The following is a 17,692-nucleotide window of genomic DNA, read 5'->3' on the forward strand; positions in this document are numbered from 1 at the left end:
GGTGCAGACGGCCCCGCAGCCGCCCCACGCCCCTAATTGCATCCAGAGCACACGAGGCCGGGTCGGGGCCGTGCCCTATGGGTGCACCCAGGGGGCCCAGCGAGGCGGGGGCTACAGGGCGCTCACCTGAGGAGGGGTTCCCAGCTCCGCAGCCCTCTCGGCAGCCGGCCGTGGCAGCATTTCAGCCTGCTTTGCTCACTTTCTCCAAATAAAACATACCTCTGTGGGCAGGGACCCAACCTGGAAAATTCCAGCCCGAAAGATAAAGGATTGGAAAACGATTAAAACCAGAGGTTGGAACAGAAAGCACTTGGCAGCAGGAACCGAGTGCCGGCCCCAAGCCCCCGCCGCAGCCAGCACACGAGCGTGGCCAGGGGTTCACACACAGGAGTGGGGCCAACGTGGCTACCCCAGCCCTGGCCGTGGTCGCAGCCTCTGGGCAGGGGGCAGTGGCCGCGCTGCGGGCTGCAACCATGCTGCAGGCTGCACTTGGCCACGCTCATCCCAGGCATATCAGGGCTGGAGGCTCAGCGCCAGCAGAGCCCCCCGCAGCCCCTCAGCCCTGCAGTGAGGAGGAGGGTGACGTCAGGAGGTTATCGGGGTGGGCCGGGCTGTGTGTCCGCCGCCCCGCAGCCATCTGGCAGCGCACGCGATGAAGTCAGGCGGGATGATGTGCAGGGCCGGGGCGCGTTCGGAGCTCGCCGCCTCTGTTTTGGTGACACCTCCTTAGCACTCGCAGTGGGGGGTGGATTCGTGGGGGATCCTCCTCAGAATGGGGGAAACCACCCTCTGTGCTCTGAGTCATCTGCTGACAGCAAGGAGGGGACAAGGGGACACGGGGACACGGGCACGGCCCTGGGGCAAGCCGTGCTGCACAGTCTTTGGGGGGTCCTGCAGCCCCCGCCTTGCCAACTCTGGGCAGGATTTCTCGTTGTTGTTGTTATTCTTTTATTATTTTTTTTACAAAATGACATCCTTCTGGTCTGCCTTACAAAACCTGTACTAGAAAAAGTTTTCCCAGAAGAAATGGGAAATAACCGCGTATAAATATTCTCTCTGAGTTTGTAAAGCTCTGGTTCCCCGTGCGCCCGCGCGGCGCGTCCTTCAGCCCGGCAGTGCTGAGGTGCACAGCTCCTCAGCCGGGCCACGCCGCTCACATCAGCTCCAGGGAGTGGGGACCGCGGCCACGCTCCGCTGAGGGGCCCCTGTTGCCAGCACATCGCCGCCCCTCAGCCGAGTCACCGCCGTCCTCCTTCTGTCTTCCTTCCTAGCACTCGCTAAAACAAGAAGGCCGACCCAAACCCGAGTTAAAAACCAAAACCTTCGCTGCCCGCGTTCTGCGTCGGGTCACGGGAATCAAGGCGCTTAGGCCGAGCGGTGCAATCGGTGACTGCTCCCCACGTGTGTAAGCCCCTCAGAATTGCACGTTACGGGTTTGGGCTCTGCCTCGGCTCATTTAACTCCCCGCCGTTCCTCGGCCTGGAGGTGCCACGCCGCGCTCCCGGCTCAGAAGTAGGAGGGCTTCAGTGCCGCACCGTTGTTGTTGCTGGGGTAGTGCGCCTGCATCAGCGGCACCTCGCATTCGGGGCCACCCGCCAGCACCGCATTCTCAGGCCCCCGGCAGCTGTGCCCGCCCCTCTCGCCGTTCTCTAGGCACGCCTTCACACCCTCCAGCTCCAGCGGGCCGGCCTCCACCCCGCCCCCTGCGTGCTCCTTGGCCCGGCGGTGCCGGCGATAGTAAGTGACTGCGGTCACCACCACCACCAGCAGCAGCACGGCGGCCAGCGCGGGGACGATCATCAGGGCCAGGTTGTTGTCCTTGCTCTGGGTGACAGGTGAGTGCTGCTGGTGGCTCGCCGGCAAGGTGTGCGCCTCCACGCAGAACTCCTCCCTGGAGCCCTTTTCCCCCAGCGGCCCCACACACACGCGGTAGGTGCAGTTGGGTTTCAGTGCCCGCACTGTGTACTCCGAGAGAGAAGCCGGCAAGCGGAGCATCACAGGGCGCTTCTCCGGCCCAGAGAGGTTGCGGTAGCTCAGCCGGATGCCCTTCAGCTGGGCTCTGGACTGGAAGTAGTTCTGCAGGTCCACCCGCAGTGAGGTGCTGCTCACCTGTGTGATGCTTATCTTCCGGCTCGGAGGTGCTGCTGGTGTGGCTGGGGACAGCGTTGTGCCCCTCGCCGCCGCCTCCTCTTCTTCCTCCTCTTCTTCTTCCTCCTCACAGAATGCCCCAGCAAAGCCTGGTGGGCACAGGCACCACAGGTGACCGTGGGCACCCAGCTGGCAGGTGCCACCATTCAAACACGTGCGTGGGGGGCACAGCTGCGGCGGGGGGCTGCTGGCAGCTGGGGTGAGGCTGAAGGGCACCGGAGTGGAGCTGAAGGGGACGGCGCGGGGCTGCGGGGTGGCGGTGGTGGTGCTGGGCTCCGGCGTCGGGCGGCTGCCGGTGGGAATGGGCACAGGCGGTCGCGGCGCAGTGGTGCGTGGAGGGGAGGTGGTGGCAGCAGTGGTGGTGGTGGTGGTGGGGCAGCCAAAGTCGGCGTACTGCAGGTGGTGGAGGAGCTTCCCTGAGTTTTTCGGGGGGAAGTGGCAGCGTGTCTCCTCGGGCCGCCGGAGGAGCACACCGCTGGCGTTCACCCACTGCACGAGCCAGCTCATCTGGCAGATGCAGTTGAAGGGGTTTCCGGAAGCTGTCATGGCACGGAGCCTCGGGAAGAACCTGGAGAAGTCCCGAGGGATGGTGTTGATGTTGAGGTTGCTGATGTCCAGCTCCTGCAGGTTGTGAAGGCCACGGAAATCCTCAGGTGGCAGCTGGGAGATGTGCGCGTTGCCCGCCAGGCTGAGCTTGGTGAGGCTGCCCAGGCGCCGCAGTACCACCGGCACGCGCTCCAGCAGGTTGTCAGAGACATCCAGCTCGTGCACGTTGTTCTGGGGCTGGAAGAGCTCCTCGTCCAAGCTCGTCAGACCCAGCCCTGCGATCTTCAGGGACTCGATGTTTATGGCACGGAGGGTGCCAGGCGCGATGGTGGGGATCTTGTTCCAGCTGATGTCCAGCAGGAGGAGGTTGGGCAGGTCCAGCGGAGGCACGGCCCGGAGCTGGTTGTTCTGCAGCTTCAGCTCCAGGAGATTCTCCAGCGTGTCAAACGCGGTGGCGTGGATGTGCTGGATCCTGTTCTTCTGCAGGTAGAGCCGCTCCAGCAGCCGCAGCCCATGGAAGGTCTCGTTGGTGATCTCCTGCAGCTGGTTGGAGGACAGGTCCAAGTTGACGAGCTCTGTTAGGGGCTGGAAGATGTTTTTCTGGATGCTAGTGATCTTGTTTTGTGAGAGGTCCAAGAGCTGCAGGGCAGGCAGCCCTGCAAAGCTGTCCTCGCTGAGCATCGTGATACCATTCTCAAAGACATAGAGGGAGAGGGTGCTGGGGGGCAGCCCTCGTGGCACAGTGTGGCCCCGCCTGGCCGCACACAGGATGGTCGTGGGGTCCTGGCACTGGCAGCCTGTAGGACATGCCCGTGCCGGCTGCCCAGGGAGCAACAGCAGCAGCAGCAGCAGCGTGCAAAGGACTAGCTGGTTCATGGTGTCAGCTCTGTGGGGAGAGAGGTTTGCATGAGGATACCGTCGCCCAGGCACGCATGGCTTCACACACAAAGCACACAGCATTTTGGGCAGCGCTCAGGAAGGGGCTGGCTCCAAACTGCTCCCAGGCCAGGCTGGTGTGGGAACCCCTGACCTGGCTCCTGGTGGGGCAGAGACAGCTGCGCTCAGCCCTGCCACCACTGGCTGCCCACCTCCCTTCCTTCCCTGCTTGGGACACCCCAGCCCCAAAGTGACCATGGCAGAGCCTGAAGGCCTCTGCTGCTGCTCTGCCCCATGCACAAAGCAGTGCACGGGCTGCTAAGCGCTCCGCTGTCCCCCTCCCCACATCCCCTGGATTTAGAGCCACGCACCCCCAGCTCCTCCGTGCGTGGTGTCGTGGCTCGTGGGGCAACACGACCCGCATGGCAGGCGGCAGGGAAAGGGCCCCTCCTTTCCCGGCTGCTCTCGGCAGGGTGCAAACCAAACATGTGGGACGCGCCGCCTCCATCCCAGCAGACGCACCCGGCTCGGCCTCCGCCAGCGAAGGGGGTGGGAGCCAGCCCTGCTTCCCGCAGCCGAGCAGGACTTAACCCTTTCCTTGTGCCGTCCGTGCAGCAGCCACCCGCCTGAGCCCCCCGGGACCCCACACCATAGGATTCTGCCCCTGCCATTGCTTCACCCCATAAGAGCTGTGAGGTGGCCCGTATGGGTTGGGTGTGTGGCCCCCAGCACGAGGCTGAAACCCAAGACAGCGTTTTGGGGAGTTTGTCGGTACTCTGAGGTACTCAGATGGTGATGCTGTTTACAGCAACCAGAGCTGGAGGTTTCACCTACACCAGGGAAGCACAGGAGCTGGTGGTGGCAGTGGCACCGGCGTGAGGTGACCCGGGCCAATGAAATGCTGCTGGTGTGAGGACAAAGCAGCTATTGTCCCTGACCCAGCAGGGTGGCTTGGGGCTCAGGGACACGGCTGCAAAGAAGCAGAGTGGGATCTGACAGTTTGGGGATTGCAGCACTGCTGATGGGCCATGGAGAGACCTTGCCCAGCCCTGTCCTGCTCCAAGGGCCCTGGGCCAAGCTGTGACCCTGCAGTGGGCTCAGCCCTTGGCAGACCTCCAGTGCTCTTGTCTCCCAAATCCCTGGCTGTATGTGGCGACTTTGCATCCCAAAAAGCTTCCTCTGTTGCATCCCAAGATTCTGGCACAGCACCAGCCTCGTTGGGTCACAGAGTCCCTGGGCTGCAATCCCCATCCTTCTGGCACTGACTGACTGGGGACAGAGGAGACCGACGAGAGGATGCTCCTGGTGTGAGCAGGGCTGGAACAAGCCTTGCTCCAGCTCCTCTGTGCCCATGTCCCAGGGACAGACATCCTGGCTGATGTCCTTGCTCAGGACACGGCTCGTCTCTCAGCCCTGTCTTTCAGCCCTTTTAATGACAGCCCTAATTAGTGCAGGCAAGGGGTGAGATGCAGGGCTGAGGGCAGGAGGGGCAGGGCCCTGCCTCCTTCATCACCCCATGGCAGGGCACATGGGGTGACAGAGGGGGGGCTCCGCAGGGTGCATGGCCCTAGCAGCCCCTTCCCAGCGCACCAATCACTTCCTCCCCTCCTGCCGGGCTGCTGAAAGTCGTTAATAACTGCAGGCAAATAAAACCCTGCAACTCACTGGGGCCCCGCTGTGCGCGGGGGGCTACCGGGTAGCACAGCAGCACGTGCTGCTGGCCGCCCCATGCCCCGCCACGGGGGGCCTCAGCCAGGCTGTGCTGAGCCCCAGTTGTTGCAAGGGGCAACACCACACCCCAAATCCCCCTGGATCACCGCGCTCGCCTGCAGCAGGACAGGGTTAAGGAGGAGGCTGTGGGCCTGGGGTGCGCCCAAGGGTGGGGTGCGCCCGCGCCGCTGGGCAGGGTCACCACAGCCGCCTGAGTCACTTGGCCCAGGGACACCAGCACTGGGAGGAGCCGCTCTGTGGCCATGCGGTCACGGGTCACTGAGCCCCCAGCCCACACCCCATGCGTGGCTGACCCTGGGGCAGGGTACCCAGCGAGCCGTAGCCATGGTGGTCAGGCTGTGCCACAAGAGCATCATGCAGCCTCGAGTGGCTGGGGGACACTGCTGGCATTAAGCACTGAGCTGGAGGATGGAGGTGACAGCACCAACCCTCAGCTTGGACATGGGGCAGCTGAGCGGGGACAGCAGGCACGCTGGGATAGCCAAAGCCTCGAGGGCAGCACGGTGCAGGGCACTGCCTGCCGGGGTGGGCAGCATGGTGCCGGCGGGGCACAGGCCCTGGGTTGGGACCTGGTTTTGCAATGCCAGGGTCGGGTTTCGCTGACGTGTCCGTGCTGCAACCAGCTGCTGACTCTGAGCCTCTCAGCCCTTTAATTATGCTGGCATTTCCTCCCCAGCTGCCAGGCTCCGCTCACTGGCCCCGAGCAGGTTGGGCTGGGTCGTGACCGCGGCCGAGCATCCTGCCTTGCCGGTCGGGCACCACGCGCTCCACCTGTGGCTCCACACCTCTGCCACCGCTCTGCCAGCACCATCGTGCTGCTGCGGCACACACCAGCACGCTGCCCAGCCCCTTAATGGGCACGTGGGGCCAAGAGGTGAGCCCAGCCTGGAGCCTGGCAGCTTGGCAGGGGCAGCACGGCCGCACCGGGGAGAAGTGGTTCTCCCAGAGGTGCTTGGCCATCTTGCCCTGGCAGCGGCCCGCTGCTCCTTGGCTGAGCTCCCCAGGCCTGCACCGCAGATACTTGCCGAATTATTCATATTTTCCGGCTGCAGGAGGATCCAGGCTCAGCCTCCCCCTCTTGCACAGCCTTTCCCTGCCAGCCTGAGGGAGTGGGAGCACTATTCCCATTCTCTGGGTTGAGCAGCTGGGTGTCCACTTGGTGCACACGGGGACATGGCACCCCTTTCTGTGCCCAAGGGAGAGCCCGATGCCAGCCAGGCACAGCACAGGGTAGGTGGCAGCGCCGGCTGCTGTGGTGACAGTAGTGTGTCCCCAGCCCTAAGCTGCAGGGTGACACCTGGGCAGGAGGGGGCAGTTGGAGCTCCACACTGCCACAAGGAAACTAATGGTGGCCCTGCCACTGGGTGAGCATCCCTGGTACCAGCAGTGCCTGCAGGGCTGTGCGCTCACCTGGGTCTGTGCCCAACTGGCTCAGAGGGTGGCGAGCGCAGGGTGCCCTGAACCCCAGGACTGGGCCTTAAGAGCCGGAGGGGACTGCGCAGTCCCACAAGCTCTCATCGCACCCTACATCACAGTGGATTCCTGAACCCAGCACAGCCAGGACACCCCTCCTGTCCCCCCAGCCCGGTGAGTGAGGCCCCATGTCCACTCGGCTCCCCGTGCAGAACAAAGCCGCCGTTGTTGCCGGCACGCAGCCAGCCCGGTGGGCACCGGCACACACAGCTCCATCCCCACCGCCGCCCCGGGCCCCGCGCACAGGAATGCGGGGCCTTCCCCGGCTCCGAGCCCAGCATCGCGGGGCCCTCCCTGACGCCCCCAACACACCCGTGTAAGTGCGCGCCCCCTCCCCGTGCCCAGCGGAGCTGCACGACCAGCCCCCAGTCCTCCTTTTCCCTTCCAGTCGCCCTCCGCCGCAGCTCCCACCTCCTCCCGCGCTCCCTCCCTATTTAATTAAAGTTTCCGCAGCAGCCAGGGAGGAATGCAGGCCTGCTTATTGCCTCCCCCCGCGCCAGCCCCTCGGCCCGCTCCTGCCCCGGTGACCCGGCCACGCTCTCAGGTGCCGGGAAGGGGAAAAACCAGCAGAGCCGCTTCGCCCGGAGCCGGCGGTGCCGCCCCGCTGCCACGCGCGGATTCCTGCGGCCTGACTGTGGCCGTGCTGTCCCCGAGCGCTTCCTCCCGCCGCGTCCCGTCGGGTGGCGGAGCCAGCCGGGCAGGCAGCGTTGCGTCAGGGCGACCCGGCTGGGCCACCGGGCTTGGCGTGGTGCGAGGAAAAATAGTAATTAGTGTCATTCGTCACGGCGGCACGGCCCAGCGCCGTGTGGGCAGCACCCGGTCCTCGGTCAGGCCAGGCCGCCGCCACCAGGACGGGACAGGCTCACTCGAGGACGGGGACGCGCTTCTGCTCGGTGCTGTCACCGCAGCGTCGCCCGCTGGGATGCCCGGGTGCTGCTGGCGGCTCGGCGGGCACAAGGGAGGAGTGAGGGATGCTCAGCCCCTGTCACGGCCGGCAGGGTGGCAGCTCCGGGGTCACCCCAGCAGGCGCAGCAGGAAGCCGGTGGGGCATCCCCGTGGCCGGCGGCCCTGCTGGCACGCTTCCCTATCGGACGCTAGCGGCTCCCTGCTTGCTGTCTCCCGAGCAGCGAGCCCTGCTGCCGCGTTGGGATTGGCACGCATGGATGGACCGCGCCGGGTCCCACACGTATCCTGGAGCCTGGCTGCTGGCAGGATGGGTCACTGTCACCCAGTCAGCAGCAGTGACACCTGGGGCAGCAGGAGTCCCCCCCGCCGCACCTCACCCCTCCCCACGATGAGGCAGCACCGGACACGCACCAGGGACTGCCCGTGGGACGGGACCCACGAGGCCACCGTGCTGGGGACCGGCCACCAGCGTCCTCGTCCCCGTACGCCACCGGGCTGCCGCCGAGACTCCATCCCTAGCCAAGACGGAGTCACGCTGTGACCCAGCAGGGACAGCCGAGCACAGACTGCCGGTCCCTCCCGGCCCGTGGTCGCGGCACTCACCGGGGCCGGGCGGGGCCGGGCCGGACACTCACTCCATGGCGGCGGGCGGACGCTCCCCTCTCTGGCGGCGCCGGGCCCGGGGGGCGGCTTTTAGGACGAGGGGCGTGGTCTGGCGCTGGGGGGCGGGGCCAGCACTCCCGCCGCCTTCCTATTGGCTGTGAGGACCAGGGGGCGAGGGTCGGGGCGGGGCTTCCAAGTAGGCTCCGCCTCCTGCGCACCTGGGGCCCGGTGTGGGGGGACCCCAGGGACCCGCCGGCACCCCGGGTGTGGGTACGGGTACCGGTGTGGGTACGGGCATCTCCCCCTGTGCGGCACCCGTGTGCCCCAAGCACCTCCAGACCCTGACAGCCTTGCAGCATCAGGGCTGGGCGTCCCAGCAACCCCTGTTCAGCATGCCCTAGCTGACCCATCACCCGAGTATGGGACCCAGTCGCCCCATGGCCGCTGGGAATCCCAGCCTCCTGTGTTCCAGTGTCTCCAGCACCCCTAGTGCCATGCTACCCCATTACCCTGTTACCTGCCCGGCCAGGGATCAGAGTGCTTTGGGGCACACTGCCGTTGTGCAGTAGGGACGGGGGCTGAGCGCGTCGTTGAAGGGCGAAGCCCATGTGACAGCAGTGCTGCACTGAGCACTGCAGGATAACGTTCACCACCCCGAGACGTCCCAGCAGCGGAGCTGCCCTTGTCCCAGCCTTTGCCCCTGGTGGTGGTGGCAGTGCAGGGCTGACGACAGCGATCCCCGTGCCTGCCGCAGCCACTCGGCATTGTTTGTCCACGTCGTGCCAACAGACACGGGCTGGGGTTGCGCCATGCTGGCTGGGGCTTCCCCTGATGTCAGCTTGCTGCCCCACGCTGTCCCTGCCATGGAACCCGCCGTGCTGCAGGGCTGCGGGGCCGAGCAGCCTTTGTTTGGCTATGTTTCCTCAAAGTCGATCCGTGTAAAATCCCGGCACCGCACGTGCTCCCTTCCCCCAGCCGGCACAACCACAAAAATGTCAACCCGAAAGTAATATATTGTCCCTTTGTTCTCCTGAAAGTTGCCTCTGGAGTTTTTCTCCTCCACACCCATATCGTGGAGAAGGAAGGGAAGGTGTTCAGTGCTCCATGTCCCCTCCGGCCACCAAGCATCCCCCGGGTGCAGGGTGGGACAGGGACAAGGACAGGGATGAGGCACACTGCAGCCAGCCAGCCCAGCTGGCAGCCCCAACCACAGGACTGGTGGGGCAGCGTGTGCCAGTGAGGTGTGTGGTGTGCAGGCTGCACCCCGTGGCTCCGTGCCCACCCCAGCCTGGCCAAGCTGGCCAGGGCAGCCCAGAGCTGTGCCTGTAGGGCCGGGTGGGCCCCGGGTTCCCTCATCCATGGTGGCACCTGCATGCCCTGTGCCCTCAGTGCCGTGCCACACACTGGTACACTTCAGGAACTGTGGGCTGCCGCCAAGGTCTTGCTGCCATAAAGCTGTCACAGTGGGGCTGAGCGTGGCAGGGCTGTAGCGTGGGAAGCTGTAAATGGGGGAGATGCCAAGGGCCGTTCCCATGTGCCAGACCCGGGGCACCCAGCACTCCCTGCTGCCATGGCCACGGTTGGACCCTGCCCAGTACTTTGCTGGCACCACCAGGAAAATGGGACTGGGCTTGGGGTGCCATGGGGGAACAGGTCAAGAGGGCAGGATCCAGCCCTGCCTTTATCGGGGTGCTGCCACATGCCAGGGCAGATGCTGAGCCCCATCCCGCAGTGCTCAGCACCTTCCTTTCCTTGTAGGGCCGTGATCCCGCTGTATGACGCCGACACGGGGCTGCTGGTGCTGGCGGGGAAGGTAAGGAGCCGGGGCGGCGGGACGCAGCAGTGTGATCCTACATCCTGCTTACACTGCAATCCTCATCTGTGCCAGGGAGAAAGCCTCCTGTACTGCTTGGAGGCGGCATCGGCTCAGCCTGCCCTCACCCAAGGTAAACAGAACGCATCCTACACTGGGGTGCTTCGACCCCCACTCCTGCCCCACCCCAAGGCTGTCCTGCCTGTCCGCAGTCACTCAGTGCCTGATGGAGGGACACACACGGGGCCTGGCCACCATTCCCCGCCTGGCCCTGGATGTCATGGCGTGCGAGGTGCTCCGCGTCCTGCAGCTCACCGACACCTTCCTTGTCCCTGTCAGCTACATTGTGCCTCGCAAGGTGAGCGCGTGTGGGGCCATCAGACAGAGCCTCAGCTCCAAGCTTGGTCCCTGTGACCCCACGTCCTCATGCCCTGGTGCTTTCCCTGTCACTCACCACAGCATGCAGGGCAAAGGTGCTCCCAGTGTGCTCAGGTTTTTCCTTCCACTGGCATCATTCCCCTGAAACATTTTTCTGAATGACAGAAAAAAAACACCAGGGTGGCAGCTTAAGAAAATGCCCTTTTCAGTAAACAGACACTATTATGGAAAAACCCACGTTTAAAAAAAGAAACAGAGCGTAAGCACTGCTGCAGGGCGGCCACGGGCTGGGGTGGACCAGGGCTCTGCCCCCACAGGGACACTGCCACAGGCAGGGCTCAGCCCCTGGGGAAATGGAGACAGCCACCACTCACTCTGGAGCCCCCAACTCATCCCCTTGCCCTCACCCCATGGGTGGCACAATGGTGGGGTGCCTGGTGCGATCTCATGGGTACTACCTCACCATTCACTTGCTGGGGAATGGAGAGCAGCCAGGTGTGGTGGGGATAAGGGGAGACTCAGGTTTCCAGGCTAAGGTGAGAGAAACCTGTGGGGGATGAAACCTGGGCGCTACATGCTGAAGTCTTTGGGCTGGGAACTGAAATCTGGTGCTGGTGTTGGGTAGCAGAGGCTGGTGCTCAAAGCTGCAATGCCAGGAGCCGCAGGCCAGCAGCTGGAGGCTGCATTTCAGAACTTGGATGCTCCCAGGGTGCCCAGCACAGCCCAAAGCCAAGCAGCATCTGACACCTACAGGCTCCAGCATGCAGCTCTGGGGCTGAGGTTCTGCACCACCAGGGTGCCCAGGGGTCTCCTACGTGGAGCCACCAGTGCTCAGTGACAGCAAGGGACTGCAGGCGGAGCAGCAGCTCACGTCCCACCATGTGCGGGCAAGCACAGCGGCTCAGTACACCAGTCTTGCCATTCCCTCTCCTGCAGTCCAACCAGGAATTCCACGAGGATCTGTTCCCTGACTGTGCTGGGATGTTGCCGGCCACAGATGCCCAGTCCTGGTGGGCAGGGGACAGTCAGCAGGTGAGTGGCAGCCAGGAGGAGTCCCTGTGGGTGGCGGCACCTGGGGCTGGGCACAGCGCTGGCACAGCCACTGCACTGCCTTGGGACGGGGCCAGGACATGCATGGAAGGGGAGTGGAGATTTACACAAATTGCACGTTTGCCAAAAGCCAAGGAGTTTTTGGGGTGGCAGAGCACACGGGCTGTGTGCCCCCTCCTGACTGTGGAGTGGGAAAAGCGTTTGAGGACGAGACGCACAGCCCTGCACCTTGGCTGCAGCAGTTGGCTTTGAATGCAGACGCAGCTTCAGGAGATCTCATCTGCTCCCACCCAGTTTAAAATGGTTTTCCAGGAAGAAACTGCTCTGAAATGCTCTTCTGCAGTCAGCTGAGCTCTAATTTCCATCTAGGTGCAGCGAAGAGTAAAAATCTAATCAAGAAAAGGCATTCCCCTCCACCTTCCTTAAAAATGTAGACATTCTGAGACACTATAAATGTGTATTGGAACCACTTAAGGATTCCAAAGCTGTGAGCCAGAGAGGCCTCCTGCAAATCAGGAGCACCCCCATAAGCCAGACACCACAAGCAGCAGGTTTCAGTGGGGATGATTACAAAACCAGGGGGAGAAAAAGGAGGTTTTGTGGGGGATGAACCAGCTAGCTCCCTGACACAGGCAGCAGCTGGGATGCTGCGGCAGGCTCTCCTCTGCCGATGCCTGCTGGTCACAGCACTGCTGCTCGGCAGGTGGGCAGGGTGAGCCTGCACCCAGCACGGAGACCCACGCAGACCTTCTGTTCCCCGCTCATCGCCGCCGTGCACAGCACCCAGCTGCCCAGTGACGGCCCTGTGGATACTGAGCGCAGTGTGAGCACAGGGAAAAGGGGGTCGGGGCCGGCGGAGCTGGGGGGCACCTCCTGCCCACCGCTGTCTCCTGTAGGAGGGCAGTGGCTACTCTTCGCCCTCCGGCTCGCTGACCTCACCGAGCAGCGCTGGCGCCTCACTCTCCACCAGCACCGCCCCCTCCAGTGGCTTCATCAGCAGCCCCAGCCAGAAGTCACTGCAGAGTATTTTGGGTGAGCGGGCAGCAGGGTGGGCTCGGCGTCACCGGTCCACGTGGCCGGAGGAGCCGTGGCACTCAGCAGCATCCACGCACACAGGGCCCAGCTCCCGCTTCCGGCACGCACAGGGCACAGTGCTGCACCGTGACACCCACATCACCAACCTGCGGGGGCTGAGCCTCACCACGCCGGGCGAGAGCGACGGCTTCTGCGCCAACCACCAGCGAGTTGCCCTCCCACTGCTCTCTGCTGGTGGCCAGATCGCTGTCCTTGAGGTACTGCAGTCAGGAGCAACTCTTGGTGCCATCACTGCAAGCAGCGCGTTGGCACCTGACGCCCCGGGTGATGCTTTGCTTTCCATCAGCTCTCCAAACCAGGCCGTCTCCCCGACATGGCTGTGCCCACCATCCAGAATGGTGCAGCAGTGTCCGACCTCTCCTGGGACCCCTTTGACCCACGGCGCCTTGCAGTCGGTACGCGCTGGCACCAGCACCCTGCCATGGGTGGTTGTGCCCCACGTTGCTGCTCACCCCCTGCCTGTGTCTCTCTGCCTGTGTCGGTGCTGCAGCGGGGGAGGATGCCAAGATCCGGCTGTGGCGGGTGCCTGAGGGCGGGCTGCAGGACACACTGCAGGAGCCTGAGGCCGTGCTGAGAGGTGAGCGTGGTGCAGGGACACAGCTCAAGAACTGGCAGTGAGGACAGGTGGGTCTGCTGGTGTCCCTGTCCCAGTGCTGGCACTCTGCTCTTCTCACCAGGGCACACGGAGAAGATTTACTCCATCCGCTTCCACCCTGTGGCAGCCGACCTCCTCGTCTCCTCTTCCTACGACATGACGGTGCGGATCTGGGAGCTGGGTGCTGGGCAGGAGGTGCTGTGCCTGCAGGGACACACGGACCAGGTAGGGGAAGGGATTACAGGGGGGCCGCGGCACTCAGACATACGAGGCTACCACACTGCAGTGCGGCTGGATGGCAGCTTGAAGCTGGCTCCTGAATTATGGTGCTGAGATGGTGCCGGGAGAGAGTGACTTCAGGCTACTAAAAGGCAACATAGCTGGCCACCAACTCCCTAAGCCAGCCAAGCACTGGGGAACAGATCTATGACAGAGGCACCTTCCATCTCCCAGATCTTCAGCCTGGCCTGGAGCCCCGATGGGAGGAAGCTGGCGACAGTGAGCAAGGATGGCCGGTTACGGCTCTATGAGCCTCGGTGCAGCCCCCAGCCCCAGCAGGTGGGACCACAGTGCGGGATGGGATAGCTGAGGGGGACAGATCCCACCATGGGGAGCTGCTGGGCAGGGCGTGCTGCCAGTCACACCTCCTTCTCCCCTACAGGAGGGTCCCGGCCCCGAGGGAGGCCGTGGGGCACGTGTGGTCTGGGTGTGCGGAGGCGATTTCCTCCTCGTGTCCGGCTTTGACAGGTGAGGGTGGGCATGGTCCCCAGGAGATGAGGCGTTCCTCAGTGCCCACCATGGGGACACACCGGGTTCTGCCATTGCACCTGCTCACCCCCACAGCCGCAGCGAGAGGAAGATCCTTCTGTACCGTGCACAGGCCCTGCCTGATGGGCCCCTCTCCGTTCTCGGCCTCGACGTGGCCCCGTCCACACTCCTGCCCTTCTACGATGAGGACACCAGTGTTGTCTTCCTCACCGGCAAGGTGAGATGGAGCTTATCTGTTTCTAGGGGGCTCCTCACACAGGGCACCGCAGTATGGGGTCCTCGTGCCCTCACACCAACCCCATTCCACTGTTCCAGGGTGACACCAGAGTCTTTCTCTACGAGGTGACTCCCGAGCCACCCTATTTCCTCGAGTGCAACAGCTTCACCTCCAGCGACCCCCACAAGGTGAGGGGGGGCCCTCCGGGGCCGTGCCGCCTGCCCCGCTCCCAGCCTGCTCACACATTTGCTCCTCCAGGGCTTCGTCTTCCTGCGCAAGACAGCGTGCGACGTGCGGGAGGTGGAGTTCGCCCGGGCGCTGCGGCTGGGGCAGGGCAGCCTCGAGCCGGTGGCTTTCCGCGTGCCTCGCGTCAAGGTAGTCACCGGGCTCGGCCGCGTGGGGGACAAAGCGACGGGCCGTCCTCACCGCGCCGCGCCCTGCAGAAAGAGTATTTCCAAGAGGACATCTTCCCTCCGACCCGCGTGTGGTGGGAGCCGGCCCTGAGCGCCGGCGCCTGGCTGGGGGGAGCGGAGGGACAGCAGGGCCGCGCTGAACTCCGTCCTGCCGGCATGGAGCCAGGTGGGTGCGCGGGGCCTCGCGGGCGTGGGACCCCCCCGGCTGTGGGACCGGCCCGCATCACACTGCCATCACAGTCAGCCAGGCCCCGAGGGAGGCACCGGCACGGAAGTTTGTCCCTGCGGCCGCGTATCTGGGGGAGAAGACGGACGAGCAGAAGAAGGAGGAGGTGAGTGCGGGGACGGCGGGACCGCAGCCCCGTGACGCCCCGACCCACGGCCCTGCTCCCCCGCAGCTCCTCAGCGCCATGGTGGCCCGGCTGGGGAACCGCCGCGACCCGCTGCCGCAGGACTCCTTCGAAGGCGTGGATGAGGCCGAGTGGGTAAGCGAGGCGGGGATAAGGGGGAGGCCGCGAGGACCGGGCCCGGGCCTCACCGAGCCCGGCCTCCTCAGGACTAGGCCGCAGGCGGACCTCACGGCACCGCGCGGACGCCGGGCCTCGCCGGAGAGGAGCCATCTCAAGGGCACCGGCCCCGCCATTAAAGCCGCTGCACCCCGCCCGTGGCTCCTGTGCTTGTGTGACGGGACGGAGGCGGACGGGCGGGGGGAAATGGCGGCCGCTCTCCGCCTCTTTAGCGCGCGTGCGCGGTGCCCGCGGCCTGGACCTCCCTTCTCAGCGCTGCCGCCAGGGGGCGCCGTCGCCCGGTGGAGGGCGACGCTCCGCCCCGCGCCCTCCGCTCTCTGACCCCGCGTCCTCACGGGGAGCGGAAGCGGCGGAGGGGACGATGGTGAGCGGCAGGTCGGGGGTCGTTATGCGGCCCCAACGGGGACGCAGAGCTCGGGGAAGGGATGGCGGGGCTGGGACGGGGCGACGGGGCCGGAGGGGGTGAGTCAGGGCTCGGGGAGCTGCGCGGGGATCGAGGTCTGGGGATAGCGGACGTGGGACGAGGTCGGGTGCGGAGCGGCGGCGCCAGGGGAGGCGGAGGCGGTTCTGGGCCGCGGCCGGGGGGGGAACGGGGCCCGGCGGGCGGCAAGATGTCTGTGGGGCTCCGGTTGGGCGGGGCCGTGACAAACGGCCGGTCCCCGCAGGCCAAGTACCTGGCGCAGATCATCCTGGTCGGGGCCCAGGTGGTCGGACGGGCCTTCATGAGAGCGCTGCGCCAGGAGTTCGCAGGTAGGAGCTGAGCCCGGCCCCTCGTGCAGGGAGGGGACACCTCCCTCCTGCTGCCACCTCCCCGGCTCGGGGCCGGGAGGGGAGCTGGGTGACCCCGTGGAACGAGTGGGCGGCTGGCGTGGATGGGGCTGGGTGGCTCAGCCCTGCCTGGGAGCCCCGTGGCTGTGGGGATTCTGGGGGTGTGGGTGGAGGACTGACGGTGTCCCTGGGCAGCGAGCCGAGCTGCAGCAGATGCACGGGGCCGCTCAGAGAGGCCTCAGTCCGCCGCCGCCTCCAGGATCATTGGCATCAGCCTCCAGGAAGCTCAGCAGATCCTCAACGTCTCCAACCTCAACCCGGAGGAGATCCAAAAGGTAGAGGCTCCTTCAGAGCAGCGCGGCTGCGGAGAGCTGGCACAGGGTATTGGGGGCACCTGGAAGTCTGTGGGTACAGTCCTTGGGCATGGCTCATCCTGGGAGAGGTCTCCCTGCTCCAGCTGCAGCACGGTTTGCCCAGCAGAGCTGCTGGAGAGGGGCACGCGCTCCTCCAAAGGCACCTGACACCACTGCATGAAGCAGCCTCACCTCCGGGAGCCAGAGGCCACTGGGATTTGGGGAGGGCGAATGCAGCGGGCAGCTCCTGACGGAGGCTTTCCTTTGACAGAACTACGACCATTTATTCAAGGTGAATGACAAGTCGGTGGGAGGCTCCTTCTACCTGCAGTCCAAGGTGAGTAAAGGAAGGAGAGCTGTGGAGTCTCCCAGCTCTGCCCTCAGCCCATCTAGCTACCTTTGATTGGGCAGGAACCTTCCAGAAACAGATGTTTTGGGACAGTACCACTTCCTGCTTGGGCTGAACCCATCATTGGGCTGCAAAGGGAGAGCTTTGCTGCCTCTTCCTGGCTGTTGAGGGAGGGAATGGTGGCTACTGGCACCAATCAAGCAGAACGGTGCCAGAAAAGGGTTGGGGATAGGTTTTATCCCCACCCTTCATCATGCTGGAGGCCCTCCAGCGCTTGAGGATGCCTGTGGGGTAGCACAGAGCTGAGGGACCCGCAGTACTAGCAGTCGGCATGGATGAACCCCTTCCAGAGTCCTGCTGAAGGACTCAGAGCCCGGTGCTGGTGGGCAGGGAGGCGTGGGTGCATCCCTGCCCTGTGCATCAGCCCGTCCCCTCATCCTGCAGGTGGTGAGAGCCAAGGAGCGGCTGGACGAGGAGCTGCGCATCCAGGCCAAGGACGAGAAGGAGAAAGGCTGGAAAGCCGAGACGTGACTCCTGTCACTCGTATCCCTGCTTCCCTCTCCCTTAAGTTATAGGTGGCCAATAAACGCCGTGTCCTCCACCACCTGGCCTGGCTGCTCTGCTCCCTGGGAGGGACAGGGGATGGCCCCAGCCGTGCTGCTGCCCTGGTGCTGTGCCCGGCTGTCGGTGTGCAGTGCAGAAACCTGACCCAGGCGCAGGGGGCCGGCACGGGCTGAGTTCTGCCCTGCAGATGATGGAGGTGGCACTGGGAAGGAAGGGCGTCCCCAGCTTGGCCTCAGGGCAGCCAGGGCTCAAATCACACCCGGGGAGGCCGCAAGAGCTATTTTAGTGGGGGTTGGATGCTCGCAGCCCGACTGCACGCATGCCTCTGGCTCTGCACCACGTGAGAGCAGGGAGCTGCGTGCAGACGGGCAGCGGGGCGGGCGCTGGGTCGGGCACGGCGGTGAGGAGCCTCGTGGGGACACGGCAGGGCTGTCCCCAACTGCATTCCCCCCGGGAGGCCAGGCAGGGCCAGCTGTGCCCTCAGCCCTGAGGTGATGGCAGCCGTGTCACCCACTTCCC

The 17,692-nt window shown here is 64.9% G+C and overlaps 2 protein-coding genes across 8 annotated transcripts in view; one reads left to right on the forward strand and one right to left on the reverse strand.

The window, feature by feature from the left end:
• LOC128078944 (mitochondrial import inner membrane translocase subunit TIM16-like) overlaps positions 1 to 17,210 on the forward strand; it is a 37,404-nt gene extending 20,194 nt beyond the window's left edge. For 3 of the 6 annotated variants that reach the window (XM_052679696.1, XM_052679693.1, XM_052679697.1), the window contains 22 exons: positions 10,042 to 10,096; positions 10,172 to 10,229; positions 10,309 to 10,454; positions 11,411 to 11,506; positions 12,228 to 12,347; positions 12,421 to 12,556; positions 12,641 to 12,816; positions 12,906 to 13,014; positions 13,110 to 13,196; positions 13,297 to 13,439; positions 13,668 to 13,772; positions 13,876 to 13,961; positions 14,058 to 14,199; positions 14,298 to 14,387; positions 14,458 to 14,574; positions 14,643 to 14,778; positions 14,853 to 14,944; positions 15,011 to 15,097; positions 15,805 to 15,889; positions 16,103 to 16,242; positions 16,532 to 16,597; positions 17,054 to 17,210. In XM_052679696.1, the coding sequence (XP_052535656.1) occupies positions 10,042 to 10,096; positions 10,172 to 10,229; positions 10,309 to 10,454; positions 11,411 to 11,506; positions 12,228 to 12,347; positions 12,421 to 12,556; positions 12,641 to 12,816; positions 12,906 to 13,014; positions 13,110 to 13,196; positions 13,297 to 13,439; positions 13,668 to 13,772; positions 13,876 to 13,961; positions 14,058 to 14,199; positions 14,298 to 14,387; positions 14,458 to 14,574; positions 14,643 to 14,778; positions 14,853 to 14,944; positions 15,011 to 15,097; positions 15,805 to 15,889; positions 16,103 to 16,242; positions 16,532 to 16,597; positions 17,054 to 17,140 (2,359 nt within the window). In that variant the 3' untranslated portion in view covers positions 17,141 to 17,210. Of the gene's footprint in view, positions 1 to 10,041; positions 10,097 to 10,171; positions 10,230 to 10,308; positions 10,455 to 11,410; positions 11,507 to 12,227; positions 12,348 to 12,420; positions 12,557 to 12,640; positions 12,817 to 12,905; positions 13,015 to 13,109; positions 13,197 to 13,296; positions 13,440 to 13,667; positions 13,773 to 13,875; positions 13,962 to 14,057; positions 14,200 to 14,297; positions 14,388 to 14,457; positions 14,575 to 14,642; positions 14,779 to 14,852; positions 14,945 to 15,010; positions 15,098 to 15,168; positions 15,504 to 15,804; positions 15,890 to 16,102; positions 16,243 to 16,531; positions 16,598 to 17,053 lie in introns of those variants that run through there. The other 3 variants (XM_052679694.1, XM_052679695.1, XM_052679698.1) reach the window with 3 other exon arrangements.
• On the reverse strand, positions 609 to 8,364 carry VASN (vasorin). 2 transcript variants are annotated; one of them, XM_052679706.1, is made up of 2 exons: positions 8,284 to 8,364; positions 609 to 3,580 (listed from the first exon to the last, which is right to left on the reverse strand). In XM_052679706.1, the coding sequence occupies exon 2, from the start codon at positions 3,568 to 3,570 to the stop codon at positions 1,507 to 1,509; it is 2,064 nt and encodes a 687-aa protein (XP_052535666.1). In that variant the 5' UTR covers positions 3,571 to 3,580; positions 8,284 to 8,364; the 3' UTR covers positions 609 to 1,506. The 2 variants fall into 2 exon arrangements, with proteins under 2 accessions (XP_052535666.1, XP_052535667.1); XM_052679707.1 differs by lacking the exon at positions 8,284 to 8,364 and adding an exon at positions 3,942 to 4,093 and having other exon boundaries at positions 938 to 3,580.
• Positions 17,211 to 17,692: the final 482 nt, after the last annotated feature.

This window comes from Tympanuchus pallidicinctus, unplaced genomic scaffold, assembly GCF_026119805.1.
Source record: "Tympanuchus pallidicinctus isolate F22 unplaced genomic scaffold, pur_lepc_1.0 scaffold18, whole genome shotgun sequence".
NCBI lineage: Eukaryota > Metazoa > Chordata > Aves > Galliformes > Phasianidae > Tympanuchus > Tympanuchus pallidicinctus.